Here is a 22553-nt window from a genome sequence, read left to right as displayed (position 1 = left end):
CGGTAGGAAACAGAAGTAATTTTTTTCTTAATATAGAAAATTTTATCAAATGGTGTATCGATCACATTTTTATCTATATCTTCTTGCCATCTTATAGGCAGCTTCATATAATACCACCCTCGCAAAATTTGCTATCTTTTCCAGCAAAAAATCTTAAAAGATGCATTTTACAGGCCTCTAGAGAATCAAAATTTTTCCCATTGAACGAATTTTACAAAGAAGGAAATAAGTGAAAATTTGATGATATTAAATCACGTAAATATAGTGGATGGATGAATAAGAACATCCCAATTTAACTCTCTCAATTTTTGCCGAGTCTGTAATGATACGTGTGACCTCGTGTTGTCTTGGTGAGAAACTACTCCTCTCCCATTGGCAAGTTCTGATCGTTTTTCCTTAATATTTTTCCTCAGTCTAACTAATCGATTAAATTTCTTTCGGTTAAATTGTGCGGAATCCAAAGATCATTTCTGAAGACCATATCAAGTTGATGCAAATGGTTCCTTACTCTGGATTTCGGTATTCCTAAAATTTCAGCAATCTCTCGTGTAATATAACGTAGTACAACGATTATTTTTAATTGGACTGGAGATTTGATCGTTACCAATTTCGATAGGTCTGCCAGAATGTTTATCACCGGTAAAACTAAAATCTCCATCACGAAACTTTTCGAATCATCTTCGTACCGTTCTTTTATTCACAGCACCATCATCATGCACATTAGAAATCTCTTTTGCTGTTTGTAATATTTTTACTCTTACGGAAATAAAAAAGCATAATTACTCGAAAATATATTTTTTCGTCGTTCATCTTCAAATCAAAATAAACACTAAAAGATTTAACCAAACATAGTAAATTTTTTAAAAATTACACGTTAAAATTTCAGCTTTTATATTATATAGAATATCCGGAATCTTTTGGAAATGAAAAACTGTGAAGATTAATCAGATCAAACTGAGAAGAAAAGTCATGTACTATTTTGCAAAAATCGCAATAGTTATTAAGTTATTGATGATTGAAAATGACTAGACATTCATCTAGAGGCTTTTTTAATTGATAACTTGAAAATTTGCGTACATATTTGCAAAATGATAAAGGATTTTTCTTCTTAGTTTGATCTGATTAATCTTCACAATGTTTTGTTTCCAAAAGATTTCGGACACCCTATATATGCGTTTCATAGATTTATAGATTAGTTTATAGATAATCTTTTGTTTTAAAAAGCAGCAGAAATAACCTCTTACGGAAAAAAATAGTTAATAAATTAATTAATAAATTAATAAATTATATATAATTAATAAATTAATGTAATTATTATTATTAATATTTATTAAATATTAATAATTTAATTATTAATAATTTATTATATAATAATTTATATTATTATTAATAATAATATATAATATATATATATAATATATATAATATATATATAAATATATATAATATATATAAATATTATAATATTTATTATAATTTATTATAATATATAATAATAATATTAATAATTTAAATTATAATTATAATTATTATTAATATTTATTAATAATAATAATTAATATAATATAAATAATTAACTAATTAATAAATTAACGACTAAATTAATTAATTAATTAAATTATTAATTTTTTATTATTATTTATTGGTTAATCCAATAGTTTCACAAATTAGTTTCTTATCAAAAAACCGATTCAAGTTAATAGGTCTGTTCTGTAATTTTGAACGATAGTGCCGTTATCGTTGCGCAGTTTCCCATATATTTTATCTTCACGCTTCATTTACCTTACTTACAACGTACACAAATAACAGATCAACATAACAGTAAGAACTAAGACTGTACGAAAATTTTTTGCCAAGAGGATTAGGACAATTCATTCGCCACGTACAATCTTAATATTCAGTTCGTTTAGCTCGATTCAAGTTACAACGGCTGCTTTTCCTCTTACAGCAAAGCTAGCACAACTAGACGCGCAAAACGCGCGCGTCAAATTAAATCGCGCGACAATCGCGTTCTCTGCTTATCGGCTCGTCCAACAATCGACGGAGGAACGCGATTCTCGCTCGACAAAGAGACCTGGAATTTTATCGTCTTCCATGAAATTCTTTTCTGTTCTCATTTCATGCGCTCCTCGTTTACGCGCTCACGCACAGAATACGGTCGTTTACACGATAATTCCGGATCGCAATGGCGCGGCTCGTAACTCGCCGGTTATGTCGTTGCGACAACGACGATGACGACGACGACGACGACGCTAATAACGGCGATGATAAACCACCTTTATCGTTCTGGCATTCCTGTCAAAGGAAGTACTTCGTTTGCGGCTCGCGGTATCATCGTTTTCCCGTCGTGTCGTGCCGCGTAACTGAATATAATTTATTGCACGATGTTACGCCGTCCGTAATCTCTCTCGGCCGACTCTCCGGCGAAAGAACGCAATATCCTGCCGGCGACGCAGCACCGTTATATCGCTTCAGTTACGACGATGTCATTAGGCGAACTACTGATTTTTTCATGAACGACGCAAAAGTAGGTCATGCCTCGCGTCCCTGAATGTATTTCTATCCGCTTTTTATCGCCGACTGATAAGCATTCAGACGCGATATCGTCATGTGTCACGTTCGATGGAACAGTTCAGAATGTGCAGAGAAAAATTCCGGCAAATTCGGACGTGGGATTTTCACGCGAGCGGACACACCTGGAACACGCGCGAATCTTTCCGAAACAGCCGTGACGCGCTCCGTGACGGAAATCTGCAATGTCGAGAAATCAAACATCTCGATTCTATGCATTCCGTAACTTCGCACTTAATCCTTAAGTACGAAGTCAGACTGACTTTAAGCAGTCCCTCAGTATGTATAAGAAAATGTTTATTTTTTTGCTAACTCAAAGAGAATTTATTTGTTTTCTGTTAAAATAATAAACTTTGTAATTATAATTATTATAATTGCACCTTCAATGACTTTGACCTTGACATATGTCCTCAAGGTTAAAGTGCATTCCCTATACTGCATAACTACCATAAATTATAATAATAATATTTCTAATAATTATATAATAATAATAATTACATAATAATAATAATAACTTTGTCATTATAACATTATATAAGTAATAAACTTTACGATATTATTAATTTATAATTTTTGTTAAAGTAAACTTTAATGATCAAAATTGCCCGCTTGTGTGTGTGTGTGTGTGTGTATGATTTGGCCAGTGCGTCTATTTAAGGATCAATACGCAAATACCAGCGCTCTCTCTCTCTCTCTCTCTCTCTTTCTCCTTTTTTCTCTCTCGCACCTCTCCTCTTTCTTTGTCACTTTTGTCTCTCGGGGAAACAAACGGACGCGAGGTCAATCGGGGCGCCGAGCAAAGTTCGGCACGAATAATCCGAATCTGATTGCATCGCCGGGGAAAAATTGCGCGGCTCAACGTGACTCGCTCACAAAATAGTGACGATAACGGCGATAATGTCCTCTGATGCATGACAGCTCCGGGTCGATGAGGTCGATAAGTCCCGCAGCGGCGACGAGCACTCAGCTCGTTACCCGGGGACACAAATGCGCCGCTACTTATCGTCTTATCGCGTAAGTAAATTTCCGGAGGCGGCCACCCTCGCGCGCTCAAGCTGCCCTTTCTCGGCACCCGTTGCCGCCGACGCAGTCGAGCAGTCGACGAAGTAGTTCGCACTCTTGTCGCGTGTCATTAGCCTCGTCCATTATTCGGTTACTCCCGCGAGCTTCCCGTATGAGTGAAACACGCCAGAGTTATGCGAAGTATCCGCATCGTCGATTCGCACTCCGACGGAAAACGCGGCGAATGCACTTTGGTCTCTCAGACGTCGCGAAGATGCGCGTGAGCTGCACCACCCCTCCTGCCCGCAGGTCTTGCCATAATCGAGAAGTTCACTCGTGGAGAAGGAAGGGGGAGGAGAGGGGGGGGAAGAAGCGCGCGAGCGAGAAATGTATGCGTTGTATATTCAGCGACAGAAAGGTCGCAAGATTTCTTCTTCTTTTTTGTCCTTTTCTTTTCATGAGATTGCATGATTCGCAACGTATCCGCGTATCCAAGAGGAGAAACTGTTTCCCGGTAATCCTTTGTGGAAGATAAATTTTCCCTCCGGAGCACGAAGGACGGGCCAATAAAAGAGTCGCTCTCGTCAGACGTTGCCCCGTGACGACTCAGATCCACAGTGGCGAAATGAAAGTCGGCTCATTAATCCTTAAACACTAGGATAGATGAAAACTAACCCGATGATATTTTTTACTAGATAAAAATAAATTTAATTACGTGAACCAAAGTTAATGTATATATTTTTTGTATTTTCGAGGGAAGGATTTATAATGTTCATAAATCTTAGACCATCTGTGCTTAAATAAAAAAATTTTCTTTTCACAGCGTAAGGTTATTACTTTCCCTTTAAAAAATTATATACGACACAAAACAATTTTACACGCTGCTGCAAATTTTTATCAAATATTTATAGTTCATGTACACTCAAAAAGAAATAATTAAAAAAATTATGGATGAAAATTCATTCGTCCGCAGGAGATAAAAATTCATTAAAAACACTCTAGTGTTCAAGGATTAACGTATATTCCGAGAAGTCATCAAGGACCTTCGACGCCTGAATCGCTACGTCGAACTGACTTTCAACCCGATTAATAATTCTGAATAATATTACTCTGCGTGTTCCCAACGTTCGTTTGAAATCTATTGTTGCGGAGGAAGCGCTGCATCATATTCATAAATATTCCTATCGGACACCGGACGCGTCGCCAAGTTCATCGGGGTGAAAATGTCGCAACTTTTCTTCCGTCGAGTGAACGGTGTTACCTTCACCTGCCGCTCACGATATTCGTGAACGTATCCCTATGTTTACTTTCTCCCGAATTGCGCCTTTACATGCATCTCTCCGTTCCAAGAAGCGCGCGTTTTCCCGAACTCTTCTCTTTTTAAACGCGTCTCTCACAGAATGTCATTCTTATGCGCGTTCGCAAACGTGCGGAGGTGTGAATTGCATGGGGGATGATTTCGGGCTAAAAACGAGCTCTCTCCTCCCACGTCGGATTTCTTCATTCCGTCGTCGACCGCCGCCGCCGCTCGCACCTTCGCGCCGTCGCTGCGCGAATGAAAGGAGGGCGGACTGGCGAGGAGGGAGAAAAAGAGGTAAGTGCCGCACGCGATAAGCACGAAAACAATTCTCGTTCTTCCGCACCGGATGTTCCCACGAACTTTTCAAACTACATCCTGCTCGTTCGACGGGCGGTCGACTCCGCGCGCGATTGCCGGCTCTCAATTTCCGGTGCCGAACAGCAGTCTTCGACGACGGACGAGGCGGAGCGGGCGCGATCGTCTTTCAAGTGCCCGAGAAGCACTTAAAGCGCTGCGAATAGCGCCGGTAGGAACGATAAGGAACACTGATAGGTGCCGTCCCGGGCTCCCGGGGTATCGATACTCGCATCTCTCGGCAGCCACCTCTCGCGCTTCACCCGAGGAGTGGGTTCTCCACGGCGCAGGAGGTAAGGAAAGTTATGAGCTGTGCTCTCTTCGCTCGGCGTGAGATACGGCGAGGACGCGCTTTGTTAACTCTTTGTTAACTACTTGGACCGAGAACTGTATCATTGTACGCACAGCATTACCGCTGAAAAATATTCTGTGGTGACAACTAGAGGTTTTCTGCTACATGAGGCGGTAACGGAAAACTTGGTTTTGCAAACTGAAGAGCCATCCACATCGACAATTGCTTTCGATTGAAAGAACTGAAATTTCGATCTCGAAAATACAGTTATCGCAACGGAATATTCGCAGACTGTTCTCACAGAATGCGTGGAATTATACCGTGTATGTAAACAAAAAAAGAAATCTCAATTACACCGCGACCGAAAAAATTCGCTCGAAGAAGTCGAATGACACTGCCAATGATGAGATTTTCAACCCGGCCACGCGAGTGCTTTTCCCTTCCACTTACGAACACAGGCGCGCTCTGTGAGAAACGAAACTTGTACAAGATTAATGTTCGATTCAGGTGACCGAATATATTTTCGAGACAACAGAAACCTTCTAACGGAATTTCTCTTGCGTTGCAACGAAATTTTCAGTTGATTCCTAAGGAACGAAAGATTTCGGATATCATAACTGAGATTCTGTTGTATCAACCGAATAATTTTCTGCGTGTAATGGATTACTAGGCAAACCTCCCGATTAGTGACAATGAAGGTAAGTGGAAATTATCGATAGACTTTATGTTTCTAGGATTTTACCGTGCGCAGATTTTATTATGTGGAAATGAGAACGATCGGTCTCCTATTTCAAAGATTTTATCGCGATATCTAGAAAATTTATTTATTTTTATTTGTTTATTGTAAATTTTACGGGATTCTTCCCTTTGGTATAACGCACACTGTGTTGAGTTACAAACGGTAGTAGTAATGCATCACAAGGAAACAAAAACACAGTTAAGAAAATATAAAAAAAGAAAGAGAAAAAAAGAAAAAATACGAAGAAAAAAGAGAAGAGAAATTAATACATATCAATTCTTTGTAAGTCACATAATACAATATTTACACAACGTGTTTACCAAATGAGTAATTATCGTGCTCTGAAATGAGCACAAGAACATATGATGAAGATCAACTTCGCATGTAAGGATAGGCAATTTGTCGACTTAAATCTTCCATATAACAGTGAAAATCTACAAATAGAGAAGGAATCTAAGGGATCTCGCAGGAATATGAAATTTAATCAATGATAAAATATATGTAAGCAATTAATAAAACCCTATTAATGAACATTAATAAGAAATCAATGATAAAATTAAAATTAAAATCCTATATAAGAGCAGGAGGTCAGCCACCAAAATCTTGAATCCTTAAGTAATAGGAGACTCAGCCAAGATATTAAATAGATGAAATCGACGATGATTATTCAGATCTTATAAATCTCGACGATTTGGGATCATCAATAATCGGTCGACGTCTATACGAGATCTTCCAGATGTCAAATTGGTATCGAGATATATCGGCTATACATCGACACGATATCAACGATATGTCACGCGGATCTGTCGTCGATGCGGCATCAATATCAATAAAGAATCCAGTCGTTATCAAAGCGAATGGTCCAAAGAATCACCGTCAATATCGATTATTCATAGAGCTTCGTATCTGAGCAAGTTGAACAAAACGAACATCCGGGGCGTGTCTTCCGCGATTTGTGCACGCGACGGCACGTCCGTGATAATATTTAGCGCACCGGCGTTTCCGGTGGAACCGATACGCGCGTTGCGCTCGATTTAATCGGAATATACAATCGAGCGTTTCGACGCGAAAGCGGATTAAGATTAAAAAGAAAAAAATATATATATACACATATATTTAAAAGCCACTTGAAAAATAATTTTGAGAGTTGCGGAGATAACAGCCGAGTGAAAAGGCACAAAGTGCGGTATGAACCGGTATCGCGCCCGTTAATCCGACCGCGTTCCGTCGCACGATTATATATTTACACGTACACGTACATGGCGATACGTATCCACACAACCACGTAGAAAAAAGGCGACGGAGCGGCTCTCTCTGTCTCCTAAAAAAACGTCGCGAATTTTCCCTCTTCGCCGACCGACGTTTCGTCTCGGCGTAACGCCGCCTGCTTCCGTCGTTTAGCATTTTTTTTTTCGCCGCTGTACCTCCTTTCTCCACCCTTTTTTCTCTCATACTTTCGTCTCCGGATTAAATATTCACGAGAGGAAAAATGAGGACGATTCCTCCGTTGCAGCGACGAACTTCTGCCGCCACGCCGTACCGCGAGCGTTTATGCGGAGCACCGCGGGATATTATATGTTGCAAGAGGGAGGGGGGACGAATGGGGGAATTGAATATAACTTTCGCGAAGAGGTATGAGATTGCTTCAGTAATTATGCCAGTCACACTGCAAACGACCGCTATTGGTTGTTCAATCTTTCTTACGCAGCTTCGCATATCGATTGTATACGCGGCGTCCGCCGCTGCGAATTTTCTTATTGCCAGTCGATGTGATTTGCACGCCAATCTGAAAACGTGCGCCATGTTATCACAACGCCTTAAACTGCGCTCTCATTTGCGCGTTGATGTCTCACGACGTCCAGTCGTCCGAGCCCGGGCCCTCAGCAGCAGGCCATTGTTCTACGTCAGTCGGTCTTCAGTCACTTCCACTTCACTTCACTGCCCTACACTGCATTGCACCGTTTCAACGGCGCGATCATTTAAACGGCGCTCAACGACTCAGCGGAAAGTCCACGACATATTCTAACGCTTCGAGCGTATACATGTGAGTCGTGTAACGTGTAGAAAAAAAATTGCGAAGCGGAAATCGCGACGTTTTCGACGGAGTCGGAGGAGAGAAAGAGAATATCCAATTTCGCGAAAGTTTTCGGCTTGCAAGAATTCTATTTTCCGACAAGGGTGATAAATATCACCCTTATATTCACAATTTTTTTCGAAATGACGTTACAATCGGTTTTGTATAAAAAAAATTTTTTAAACCAGCGATTGCGACAAATGCAAAATTTATCGCGAACGAAGCAAATAATCGTAAATTCCGCGTATAATTGCGCAATTCGAAGTTCTGATGCGCAATTCCAGTGAATAATTCTGTCGCACAGTTTTCGTGCGCATTTTACAACATTTGAAACAATCGAGGGATTACAACGAATGAATAGTTCCGTCGAATCATTTTATACCCTGAATTAAATGTAACAAGTGCTAAAATATACATATAAGTAAGTTTGCTAAAGATTGATAATATATTATATATTCGAAAAAAATATGCAGAGAAGCGGTATCTTTAAAAAGTAATTATTGGATAATTCAGGTATCTGGTTAAATAAGATGTTTATTCAAAGGAATCTTTTAATTATCTCGAGCCATTTCAATAGACGGCGAAACACTGAGGAAAAAGCAATATTTGTACTATAAAATCACTGTAGAAGGGAAAACAATTCTTGCATAGTGCCGTTGATAATTTTATGTTCATATCGCTATTACTGCTTTCTTTGTTACAACAGCAAAAGATTTCCCCAGCGCTAAAAATCATTTTAATTTATAATAAGATTAATAACTCTTTCTCTCAGTGAACATGAAAAATTCTACAAGTTAAGCAAGTCGCATTAATTTTGACAAGATTTTAGAAACACCACTAGCTGCAAAAATCCACCATCTTAAAACTTTAAATCATCTTTCAGTCATATCATTCTGACTCACCGAAAAACCGAGAATTCAAAATCACGTTCGATTCTGGTGCGATTCTGGAATAAAAAATACAGTATCGTCGATCAAATGCAAAAGTCGACAATAACAAAGAAATATTTGTGGATCTGCGCACGCGAAAGTGTCAATCTTTGGTGATCCTTGTAACTTAACGAGTTTGACTTGAACAACTATGTCGCAATTTTCCATTGCAAAGGATTAAGTGCAAGAATACAGGAAGTCTACAAACTTACCCTCGAGTTGACCCTGCTCGACCCGAATCGGATCCTCCGATTCAGCGCTCGCATCCAGCAAAACTGCACTTTCCGGCAACCACACCCATCTTGCGGCCACGAATTTTGTCAAGTCTGAAACAAAAAGCATGTTTCCTGATGAGATACATCACATACATACATTGACGTTAATGTATGAAGAATATAAAGACTTCAGACAGTATATTTCATATAATTACATGTCTCAAACTTTTGATAATTTCGATAATTTTCATATTTCAATAATTTTTAGATATATTATCAAGGTTATCACTCTGAGCAATGTTGTGAAAGTTTTAACGTCAACGCTTTTTGTTTATTAAAAAGTTATTAATGGAAAATTGGATTGCAATAAATAGAATGCAATGTTCTGACATTGTATATAAAATACATGCTTTTATATTACATTTTATATAAAAATTTTTTTATATTATTTATATTTTTACATTTATACATATGCATCCAAAAAAGAAAATATTAAATTCCTCAGCATTGGTATTAATTGTAAGATTCTTCAAACTTTCTTTGTTTATAATTTTTGAAGACTAATGACCGTCAACTTAAGCGATCTTTAGCATGTTACTTACAGTGATAACCAGACGTATCTCAAAATTATTAGAATTGGAGGATAGTCCTTATCTCTCCACAATTTGACTAATTTGACTACAAATTCTAGTCCTGGCATTATCATCTAAACTGCCGAAATGCAAAACTTTCGTCAATCAGTTAGCCTTTAAGGTTTAACTTTCGTCAAGTTAAACCTTAAAGGCTGCCATGGAAGAAATTTCAGCCCGAGTGAATTTTGCTTCGTTCTTATTAAATATGAAATTATTCGCTGCAAACAATAACTTCTCTACTTTTCATTTAATATTCAATAATAATAAAACATTTAATTGCATTTGTTTAACTTTTCTTATTTCTAAAATAAAAAAATATATATACTGGGAAATTTTATACTCATGACAGCATCAAAGTGATTTTCTTCTCAAAGTAACGATAGCCTTTAAGGGTTAATCCAAGTAAACGACGACTCGCATCGAATCGAGACAGTCAATCGGCATTGAGGAAAACAGCCAACGGCGAGATAACAACGCCTTTCTGGAAATAAGGGAGAAGAATACCTGATTGTGATATATACGCAAGGTTCCCGTTCCCGAGCGCGAATCACAGCGATTGCAGGCAAGCAAGCCGAGAAATTGCCGGATAAAAGGTTTAGGAGTGAACGCGCGCGCTTCCCCGGGGAACAGCGTATGCATTTCTTACGGAAGACGAACTCGTCGGATCGAACGTCGGTTAAGGGCTAAATTAGTTCGACGCGTGCTGACTATGGAAATTTTTCGCGACTGGCTCGCCAAGTCTCTCGAGAGGGGGGCGAGGAGATTCGCGAGATGAACAATCGATGCGGCCCTTGCGACGATCGCGGCTCACACACATACACACACACACACACACACACACGTCCGTGTCGGAACAATCGCGTGGAACGATTCCGGTTCGTTCGCGAAAATTGCCGTAATTAAATGCTCGCGAATAAACACAGTCTCGTCAATTTCACTCTGTCGCGCTCACCTTCTTTCCCGTAGTTATTCGCTCGTTTATTCGTGCGTCCGCTTCATCGGCCGATGTAAATTCGACACTCCGTCCATCCGTGTCCATTATTTCGCAATGATCATTCGTGACGTCGCCTAATCGCGCACTCGAATTTCGAACGCATCGGTGCGGGATCTGCTGTTATAATTCTTGCCCTCCTTCTGCCAACGCTCATCCGCGTAATCATCGCGCTATCGACGACCGGGGCACGAAGTTCCTCGTTCTCCGCTTGAAATCACGACGGATGACAAATCTGCTTCGCAGTCTCACGCCGCCGATTCGTTGCGAGTAATAAATACTCCGAAAAGATAACGCCGCCACAAAGTGATCGAATATCTTTGTGCACTCTTCTTCTCCCTCTCTTTCTTTCTCGTCCAACCGATGCCCCGCGTATCGATATATTTGTGGCGCGACTGACACACAAAGCCGAAAATACTGACCGATTCTAATGTGAATGCGGGCTCAAAGGGCCGAGTGGAGAACAAAGGGGATACCATACCGCTCCGCGGCAACGCGGCATTGAAAAGAGCGTATTGGACGATCAACATTTTCATTCTCACGTTATTCGGCAGTGGTCACGTCAGAGAGCATCGATAGCGAGTATCGACCATGTGAAATTCCTCATCCGCAAAGGAAGTTTAACAACAACGGAGCAAGTTTAACAACAAGGAACAGAGGAGAACAGAGAGAGAGAGAGAGAGAGGGGGGGAGGCAGATAGATAGGTAGATTTTTTTATTACACGTCTCTACGTAGTGTATGGTTATTACAATCTTAAGTTATTGCTTAAATAAGCAATATTGCTACAACGATATGAACATGTTTTGGAAACCAAATCATCATTTGGACTATTATGTATTTATATAATATCTTTTATAAGATCAAGTCCTGTGGTTTATTCCTTTTTAGGCGATTTAAGTCTGAGTCGATATCAAAAAGTTTAACTGCTTCCGCATAATGTTACAGTCTGCTTTCATGTTGTTTAGCATAGATGACTTCTTTTACTGTTTGGAGATTTAAATTCTTATGTAAGTCGTCATTCCGCTGGTACTATCTAGCGTTGGTGCGTGTGTGTGTGTGTGTATATGTGTGTGTTATTACTTTGATTATGTTATTTTGACATCTTTGAATCATTTGAAGATTAGACTCCTTCGTACATCCTAGAGATGTGCGAATCAAGAATTTTTATGTCGAATCGAATCGAATCTATGAAATTTCACTCGAATTCGAATCGAATCGAATGAAATCGAATCGAATCATTAAAAAATTCAACATGACTATTAAACATGCAAATAATGATGGAAGATTTTAATATGAAAGGGAATATTGATATTATAATATCATCTTAAAGTAAAATATATATTTAAATAATTAAAGTAATTTATAATTAGGTTATTAATTATATAAGTTAAGTTAATTACAAGTTAAGGGTTCAAACGTACAAGCCCAGATGGCTTGTTTTGTAGCTGAAGCACGCAAACGATAATGTATTTGATTCCTATTCGAATTATTCGGATTCGAATCATAGGGATTCGGATTCGAATCGAATCGAATTACATTAGATTTGATTCGATTCGATTCGAAATTCGAATAATTCCCACATCTTTAGTGCATCCTCATAGTTGCATTCCGTAAGTCCAGATCGATCTGATGATTGATAAATGAATTGATAAATAAAGATAAATAAATAAAGTAATCTTTTATTATATAGGCTCAATTGTGATCTGCGAGATAGATAGATAGGTAGATAAATACACGGTTGGACAGACGGAGGGTGTACGTGTGTGTACGCATGTGGGAAGGATAGGGGAGGGAGATGGCGGCGGGCTCGAAGGGGAGAATTGGAGGGTTTAATATGTACGACGTCCTCGGGGCGTTATAATCGCGTCGGGTATCGATCATTCCGCCGCACATGACGTAGTCCGCTTTGAGGGATTTCGCATTTGACCAATCGGAAGCTGCCGAAGGATCACAGTCGCGTACTTGTCGTTCCTAATCGTCCCTCGACGTGTCCTCGCGTGCTCCTGGCTGCAAGGCGGCATGCTGCAAGTCGCAAGTTTTCGGGATAAAAAACAGGGAGACAGGAGGAAAAAGCGAAGGAAAAAAGAGCGAAAAGCGCACAGCGATACATTCATAACATTATACGCTATTATACCTCGCGCCTCCCTCCCCCATCCCTGCCGGCCGCATCCAGCCGAGGCGAGCGAACCTCTCGCGAACACGCAAGCGTCATATTTCATTCGGCGGGCAAAAATTCCGATTCGCGCGGCGTTTTCCGCATAGCTCGGAGCGCACGTTGCGAAATTGCGCGAAACAATATTGGCAGATGAAACGCTCGGCCGTGATTCTCACTCGATAACCCAGCGCGGATTTATTGGTTGTACGCGCGCGCGCAAGCGAGCGCAACACGCGCGCACGCATTATTTCCGCCGGCGGGATAAAATATTCGACGCGCGCCCCGCGAGAAAAACCGCAAATTGCGTCGCGCCGTTAATCATCCCGCACCGCCGCCGCCGCCGTCGTCGTCATCGTCGCTGTCGCAGTTTTGCGCACTCGCCGCTCTCTCACGCCGGCACTCGCCGACCACCTCTTCCTCCGCCGCCACCCCCCTCGCCACCCGCAAATACGACTGTACTTCACGTCCATTTAACGACCACTCTCGTTTGTTTACCTTTCAGAAATACGTCAGCGAAGGATCGACGGTGCGGGACTGCGTGTCCACGTGCGTGGAGAAAGGTGAGTATCGGCCGCCCGCCGCTCTCTTCCACCCCGTCACGGGGCATATCGCGCCGCCGTGGGAAAAAGAAAAAAAGGATACAACAGAAAATACGCACCCCCGCGTTACATTCTATTTTCGCAGCAGTTTTTCGGCCGCCCCGCCGCGCCGCGGCGGTGTATCTGCGATATTCCGAATCGACGCTCGCTCGTAAATTCTTTCGCTCGCACCCCGCTCGGTCGCAAATGACCATTGCCTTGCTCTCTTTCTCTCTCTCTCCTTCTCTCTCTCTCTCTCCCTCTCCCTCTCTTTCTGGCCGGCAGTGTGAGAGAGAGAGAGAGAGAGAGAGAGAGAGAGAGAGAAAGATCGCGCGAGGAAATTTACAGGAGATAAAGCGGCCCTAAAAAATTGGTGAAACCGCGTGTTATCGGCTGCTTCGGGCCGGCGTTTGTTATCCGAAAAGTGGTCGGGTGAGGCGGGAGGCGATGCAACGCGAAGCGGCGGACAGCGAACATCGGGCCGCCTGCGCCCAGAGCGGACGCGTCGTCGATGGGGATATCATCCCCTGGCGTTTCTCTCGAATCTCGCCGCGACGAGAATCGACTAGGGCCGCGTCATCGATTTCGGATTTCGCCGTGCGCCCGCATCGCCGTTCGCTTCGCGCCGCACTCGAGAGAAAAGAGAGAGAGACAGAGTGAGAAGGGGGGGGGGAGGATGGATGTGAGAGGCCACGGGGTGAAGACCAGTCGCGTGCGGCGCTTAAAGGTCCCACGGCGAACTGCGGCATGTTATCAGGTCGCGTCGTTTTATTGTTTCGCTGCGGATGAAGGCCTCATACTTTTCCTTTCCCTCGTGCGCTCGTATTTCTCCGCCACTCGTCCTTCGACAGTGCCGGTATATATAGCCGGCTTCTCATCACTCTCTCTTTCTCTCTCTCTCTCTCTCTCCTCCTCTTCCTCTCTCTCTTTCTCTTTCTCTCTGCAGCTTTTTCGTCATATCGGGAAACGGAAGCGTCGCGATTAATCCTGCTTCGACGGCGCGTCTCGCTGGTTTTTTCCACCGCAGCGGGACCATTTTTATCTTCCTTCGATATTAAACCTTCTTAGCCGAGGAATTTCTTCGAGTTCATAAGGCTCTCTCTTTCTCTCTTTCACTCCCTCCCTCCCTCTCTCTCTCTCTCTCTCTCTCTCTCTCTCTCCCTCTCTCTCTTTCTGGACTCGAAATTATTATTATTATAATTATTATCACTTATCGCTTGCGGTCGCCGACGTCCCGTCGAACTGCGCCGGCATATCCTCACTCAAAGATACACCGCGATGTCGCTCGAGGACTTGTTGGAGCGTGTTTTCTTCCGGCCGTTCCGCCGGTCGAATAATGACGATTCCTTGCTTTCAGAGGCCTGGAGCACGCGGACGTACTGCTGCCAACAGGACGGTTGCAATTCAGGGCCGTCGTTGACAGCGTCGAGCGGCGCCTACTTCGTCCTGGCGATCTCGCTGGCGGTCCTCGTGATGTGCCGAAGCCTTCGTGGCTAATACGTCGTCCCGCAGGACGGAGGATCCGCGCCACGAGCGTCACACGGAGCCGCATAGGTCCTTCTTCATTCGCGAAAACTTGCACATGAGGTTTCGGGGGGCGGGGGTGGTGACGGGAAGGGGCGGGGACGGGGAGGGGGTGAGGAAGGGTATAGCGAGGGAACGTTGCAGCTTACGTTAACAGACGTTTTGCGCCGGACGATCGAGGAGGCTTACACCTACACACGAGCGGATCTCGCGGAGACGTGACGTCGTCGTCCTTCGATCCTTCAGGTTCCTTCCGCCGAGTCTGATGCCGTCTGACGAGTCGAACGCTGAAAGCCCCCGCGTTAGGCCGGATTCTCACTGTCCGTGCCGTTACGCGGCAGACTGGATCCTCCGTCGAATTTTCTTCAAGCGCGGTTGTCGAAATGCAAAATGGCGGCGGATACCGTGAGTCGGGGTTGGGAAAGGGGTTGTTTTGGAAAAATCAACTCGCGTTATCGCGTTATCCGAAGAAGTCACGAGGCGATTGTAATAACGAACCGCTACTTTCCTCGCCAAATTCCCGCGACTTTTTCTGTAGGAGAAAATCCCGTTCTATATTTTCACCTCCACCGTAACTGATGAGGAAGTTAAACAACGTCGTCGTCAGATCGTCATTACGGAGAAGAGTAACTCACGACGGCGTCGCGAGCAACGCGTTACTTCCCAACCCTGCTACGAGAGCGCTCCGACGGGGAAAGAAACGCTTCGACGGGACCTCGATGGAATTCCGTCCGCCGCATACACTGACAGAGAGAATCCAGCTTTAATCGCTTAGAGTCGTACGGATTTCGCAGTTTCAGCGTTTTCTTTTCGTCAGCTCGCGCTCCCCGTTTTCCGACGTCGCCGTGCACGCAAATGCACGATCTTCGAGCGTTTGACCAGAATTGCTTTGAAGTCCGCGATGATCGATCGCGGAGAGCGCTCGCGCGTCGCACGATTATGGGGGTAGGAGTGGGGGTGGGGGGTCTCGGTTGATTTTATTAGCGCGGCGGTTACCGTTAGCCGTGGAAAAGCGTGTTAATGCGCCTTATTCACCTGTTGCTTTTGTCAGCGGACGGACTCTGACCGGTTCCCGTTTGTCATCAGCGGGACATCGACGGACGATCTTGAGGATTGACATTGCAAAAGCGGCGTGAGTGTATCTCTCCTATCCGAGAGCGTTCCTTAGACTCATCGGCGCACCTTCTTTCTGCAAAGCCTGAGCGTGTTATTTTCACACGCACGAACGTGCGATCGGCCGATTCTTCTTGCTTCATTATAATTTTCAAGGTCTTAAGTTGCGATATTTCGCGCATTTCGAGCGACGTAATCTCGGAAAAGCCTCGGCCAATTACACGCTCGTGCGCGCGAAAGTTACACGTTCGGGCTTGCAACGCTTACAAGGAGCTTGAAGACGCGATGCGAAGGACAGCTATATTTCCCTCCCACTGACCACACAGATTTACCATCTTCCTGTAGTTTCCTCCGATAAAGGTCAAAGCAGACTAACGAGCGAATACTTGTGGCACAGGCCGCCCTCTTCAGGTGTAGTCTTCGCAGCCTCTTGCGGTACGTCCGGTCTGTGTGTGCAAATCCTTGGAGCGTCCGCTCTTTCCATCAGCCACCGCGACCCTGCATATTTCCGCGGTATTTCTTCTCTCTCCAAGGTGTTCCTCCTTCCCTCGAAGGCAAGATACTCGAAGGCGGAGAGGAGTGTAATAGGAAAAAAGAACGGCAGTTCCAGCGAATTCGATGAATCCGGCTTTTCACGACGCGGTTCCACGTGCGGGCGTAACGCAGCGAGAAATTACAGAGATATCGCGGAGAAATTGTGAAGGACTTACAAATGACGTTGGAAAATAACGAATACCATCGCGAAAACGGCCCGAGTAAGATCCGTTTGCCCGGAATATCGACTTGCGTCGGATTCTCACTAACGATCTTTATGACGGCGGACAATCGATCCTCAACTTTTCTTTTTTTTTTTAATAGAAGAGTTTGAGATATGACGGCGACGGGTGCTGCGAATATTTCAGTGCAAAGGATATTTTGATGGAGGGTTAACGAAGTCCCGTCTATCGGCTTGACGGGAAGAGATCTCAGTTTGTGCAATTGGATGAGGGTCAGACAAAAACTCGATATAACGTTTATTTGAACCGAGTTCAAAAACGAGTATCATTAATTTTCACAGTTCTGTTGAACATTCATCAGTATTAAAACCTGGCTGGTGCAACTGAGACAGCAACTGACTAACAAGAAGAGACCAGAAGTGGAAATGCGCTTTTGGAATTCGGTTTGACAATCAATTATAATGAATGGTCTTGCATGTCCATATCTTCTTTTATTTTTTTATAAATTAAGAAACATGAAAATGTTGACGTCATCAGACCGATTAATCCGGCAGCGCGACAGATTTCAAGGAAAGGAGGGAAAAAGTCAAGTAACAAAGTGTTCCAAGACCAATACTTCTTGTAAAAACCGACCTTTTCATGGTGCTTAAGGCACACAAGTAGAGTCCGACAAAAAGGACAAAAAGGACTCTGTTGTTACAAGAGTCTCAGCAGCACATTGGAAAGTGGATGCGGTAGTAATCAGACGATATGGATCCAGTACCAGTCTTGGAGCATTTGCTACTTCACTTTTTTCCTCTTTTCCTTGAAATCTATCGCACTGCCAAGCGGTTAATCGAACCGATGGCATCCACATTTTCATGTTCTTTTATTTGAATTTTTTTACATTTCAATTTCATTTTTTAAAATTAAATTGAATTTAATTATTTTAAAACGTAAGAGATGTCTGAGACGCTAATGTTTGAGATTTCCAACATGGACCATCTATTGCAGCAAACCGCATTCCAAAAGCGCGTCTCCACCTCTCTGGTGCTCCTCGAGCGAATAGAAACTTTCTACGGGAATCTTTCTGTTCCCACAACCGAGTTCTCCTGTCTGGTCTCCAGGCAGCAGAGGATTTCAGTCGCACTAACGGAGCTGTTTCTCCCGCGTGGACGGACAGTGGGAGTCCGGCCTTAGCGAACGCTGCAGCGGTGTAACTCATCGCGTCGGCGACTCTCGTTGTACCTCACGATGCGCAACGCCCGCTATTCAGGGTCGTACATTCGCAACGTACAATCTCGACCGAGGAGATTTGACGGTCGGGGAAACGTATATACTCGTTAAACTCTCGGCAGCGGGCCGAGTTGAGCGACGTGGAGGAATCGGTTCGTTAAATCCGATGCGTTATCGCGCGTCGCTTCTCTTCCCTCTTCTGCTCTTTTCCTTTTTCCCTTCCTTTTTCTCTTTTTTTCTCCTTTCCCCCCCTCTCTCTCTCTCTCTCTCTCTCTCTCTTTCTCTTCACTGTCTATCTGCAGCGATAGATGGAGCTGTCGCTCTCGCTTTCACTCTATCAACTTCGCACGTTTTCGCATACTTTCGCGGATCGACTGCTCTCGATGGGAAAGTTGCCTGCGATCGGGTTTGATCAAAACTTCGTTTGCCGAGTTCGGCTTCGGCAACTGAGATCTCGTCTGCAGCGCGAACCGGCCGATGTTTAGCGTTCCTACAACACACGATCGAAAGCGAGGGGGAGGCGGAGAGAGAGTAATGTTTGCCGAGGTTCCATTTACCGATCCGAGGGTTCCGCGGAATGACGGCGGGAGGGTCGATGTTGCAGCAGCGAGAGCAAGTAACTCTAATGTGATTTTTCTTTGTTTTCATTTCCGTCGGCGATGTTACGTGAGAGCGAGAAGAAAGAGAGAGAGAGAGAGAGAGAGAGAGAGAGAGAGAGAGATCATTCTGTTAATTAAAGAGAAATTTAATTAAAGTACAACGCGCGAGGCATTTTATTTTTTTTATTCGGACGTGATATTTCGTCGCAACGCCACGGATCACGGCTTTTTCGCATTCCTCGCGATTCCTCGAGACGGTCGGAACGCAGAAATGGCGAAGGAGGCGACGTTTCATACACCCACGCGGCGAAAGCCGCGCTTAGCTGCCTTCGCGTTGGCGCGACGCAATCTCCGCGAGATTTCCTTCGCGCGCGACGCGTATTCTTTCTCGTTGCTTCCCGACAGATCGCGCGATATCGCCGGGAGCAATTCAGTCAGGCCGTATCAATGCGGCCAATGTCCATCCGTGGAACTGTTCCGCGCAAACGCGCCGGGTTGTTCTCTCGATGAGCGGCGCCGTTACGCCGGATTTATCTTCCGAGATCTTGGTTCCGCCATTGCGAGAGAAGGAGGAATGGTGGAACGGGAGAGGAGAAAATACATATCGGAGGAGGAAGGAAACGATCCTGCCATTGGCTGCGTTCAGTAGAACAAAATGATCAGTGAGCGCTTAATGATTCTTGCTCCTGATTGATAAATACTTCTGGGTCTATGAAGAAACTAAAAGAATGCTCCAATGACAGACAATAATCACTAAGCGCCCACTGATCATTTTGTTCTACTGAACGCAGCCATTCTTAGCCACTCAGTCGATGATCGAGTCGATGGTGATTTCACGATCCGTTTCGTTCCGACAACCACTTGATTTTTTATCAACGTTGACCCGTTTCGTCGATACCGGCTCGATGTATCGATGTCTCGATACTGACTTGATATCCAGAGGATGTCATGTAGGTGTCGGCCGATTATCGAGGATACAATCGACATCTGGTCGCAATCACATTCAAGCCGAGTCGTTATGTGGACGAAATAACGGCTAAGTCGTCGTCAGCATAATATCTCCCGGAAATCGCGGCAAAATCTTGGAAACGTCAAATCAACCGTTACTTTCCACGTGATTCCAACTCCGCATTGGCGCGGTCTCGAGCGGACTCTTCATCGACTTGTAAACCCGGCTAGGGAAGCGCCGTCCTCCTGCGTACCGCCTGCGACGGTAATAAAAAAGGACCCTACATGGAAGGCGGCGCGGGTGAGCGCTTCCTTCTGCGTGTCAGGATTTTTTCCCCGACCTCTCGCCAGTTGGTCCTCCGTCGAACACTACGGCGACACTCGCGCAGCGAATTGGATTTATTCAAAAAATTTCGCCCCGCCGCGCCGTGCCGTCCTATTTCTCGCGGCGCGTTTTATCGATGCTTCTTCCGCCGCTCCTTCCGTCCACCTCTCCGCCCGTACCCCTGCGACCTCGTACATGCGAGTTTAATAACATCGGGACGGTCAGAGAGGGTCGACGGGGCCGGGTCGTCGAAAAAACGACGGTCGAATCGTGGAGGAGACGCGATGTATCAATATTTCGGACGAGCCACACCGCGCGCGCGAGAGAGACTCGCTCGGATTTTATGAATATTTTTCGCCACGTCACACTGCGCGCGTTTCTTTTTCTACTTTTCCCTCTCGCGCGCCCGCACGCCTCCATCGCGTTTTTCGCGCGCCGGTCGCCTCGTCACGAAAATGTCGCGCGCTTATTTTCGTCGCGAGTCTATTACAGCCGCGGTTCCTCAGGATCTTGCCCATGAAACCGCGTTACAACAGCCGACCGGCCTCTGCAGAGAGATTGACGAATGCGAGAGAAGGGCGTGTGTTCTTCGATACAAAATGACGCGACGCCATGCATATTAAATAATCCCTCCCTCCTTAAAAAAGATCAGCTTCACAGAGCTCGCTCGGCTTTTGCTCTCTATTTTCTTTTTTATAAACCGCCTTGAAGATAAAACAAAAGATGACAGGACATGCACAGCTGAAGTCGCCTCAGTGGCTTATTGATGCCTGAGGATGTCAGAATGCCGACATGTTGTTCGCGAAAGCCCTGCTTTTTCCACGGGTCTTCTTTTTTAGTTAAGTCAATCCTCGATGATCCTTTTTTCGAGGAGGCGCCGCGAGGCGCGCGGTATTATCGGTCGTATCGCGCGCATTTAAACGAAGTCCTGTTTCCGTAACGGAGAAAAAAAGCGATGCTGCGATAAACAACGGCTCTTTCCGACCCTTTGCACCCTCCCCCCCCGCCTCTTCGCGTTGTTCATATAACGCTGCTTGTCGTGACGAATTCGATTTTCGTGCACACGTGACGGAGACGTTCAAAGAAAAGACACATCGAGGGCCTGACGCGAAAAGCAAGCTACCGTCTAATCGATGGATTCTCCCCTCCCTCAGTCAGGATCTACGTGCGCAGGTATCAGAAAGTGCATCCATCGCACAAGTCCCAAAGGATCTCCGATCCTCGCTGCGCGTCTCGGAATTGTACGCCCGGGCTTGATGCGTCTTTTTTTCCCGTTATCGTCGCGACTTGCTCCTTTACGCTTGCACCTCGCGGCGACTAGATCCTCTAGACAAATCTCCTCCCCTCTCACTCTCTCTCTCTTTCTCTCTCTCTCTCTCTCTCTCTCTCTCTCTCTCTCTCTCTCCCTTTCTGTCTCGAGCTCCCCAATGTCTTTCCTAACAACAAAAAGCAACAGGAGTACACGGCGCGATTGAAATATCCCGATCGAGATTTTTACGAGCCAAGCCGTCGTGAAGATCCCCCGCATCTCGCTTCTTTCGGGCGACTCGAGACAGACATTCAGCCCGTCATCGATTCGTGGTGGAAAGGAGAGAGTGAGAAAGACAGAGAGAGAGAGAGAGAGAGAGAGAGAGAGAGAGAGAGAGAGAGAGAGAGAGAGAGAGCGAAAGGGGGGAAAGGGAGCGCATTGACGGCTCACGATAGCTCGGGCGGAAGGAAACTATGGGAAACGTTCTCCGCGCGCGAGAGCCGCTACCGATACATTGGACCATAATCGTTGTCGACGACACGCGTTACTAAGATCGAGCACACATACACATACAGACACACATATACACACACACACACGGAAGCTGATACGGCAATGGAATTGGCGGCGGCGGCGGCAGCAGCAGCAACGCGAGCAACGAGGGACGTTGCTTCCGCTCGCACGAGCACCTCCTAGCTATATAAATATAAGACACACAAGAGAAAAGAAAAGAAAAGTGCGGTGAGAGAAAGGGAGAGGAGGACATCGCATCGCAGGTAAAACGAAGAGAAGGAGGAAAAAGCGGGGAGGAAGGCGGAGGTGACGTGGATAACATACATACAGATAACATTTAACAGAGGAACAGTGAGGATAACAATAATGATGTTATTATTACTACTATTACTACTACTATTACTATTACTACTATTACTACTAATTACCATTACTATTATGAAGTACTGTGCATCACACCGAGTATACATATAGTAGAGTACGATCAATTAGGCAAACGGGAGCAGGTGGAGGAGCGG

General features: G+C 44.4%; 1 protein-coding gene across 1 annotated transcript in view; it reads left to right on the top strand.

Moving 5' to 3' along the window:
• LOC109504008 (lymphocyte antigen 6C2) overlaps positions 1-15447 on the top strand; it is a 173241-nt gene extending 157794 nt beyond the window's left edge. Inside the window, exons 4-5 of the mRNA XM_025299335.1 lie at positions 13758-13815; positions 15191-15447. Coding sequence (XP_025155120.1) covers positions 13758-13815; positions 15191-15330 — 198 coding nt within the window. The 3' untranslated portion in view covers positions 15331-15447. The remainder of the gene's footprint in view (positions 1-13757; positions 13816-15190) is intronic.
• Positions 15448-22553: the final 7106 nt, after the last annotated feature.

The sequence above is a fragment of the Harpegnathos saltator genome, unplaced genomic scaffold (assembly GCF_003227715.2).
Source record: "Harpegnathos saltator strain DR-91 unplaced genomic scaffold, Hsal_v8.6 scaffold265, whole genome shotgun sequence".
Lineage (NCBI taxonomy): Eukaryota > Metazoa > Arthropoda > Insecta > Hymenoptera > Formicidae > Harpegnathos > Harpegnathos saltator.
Note: the sequence above shows the minus strand (reverse complement) of the source record. Positions and strands in the feature narration are given on the sequence as shown.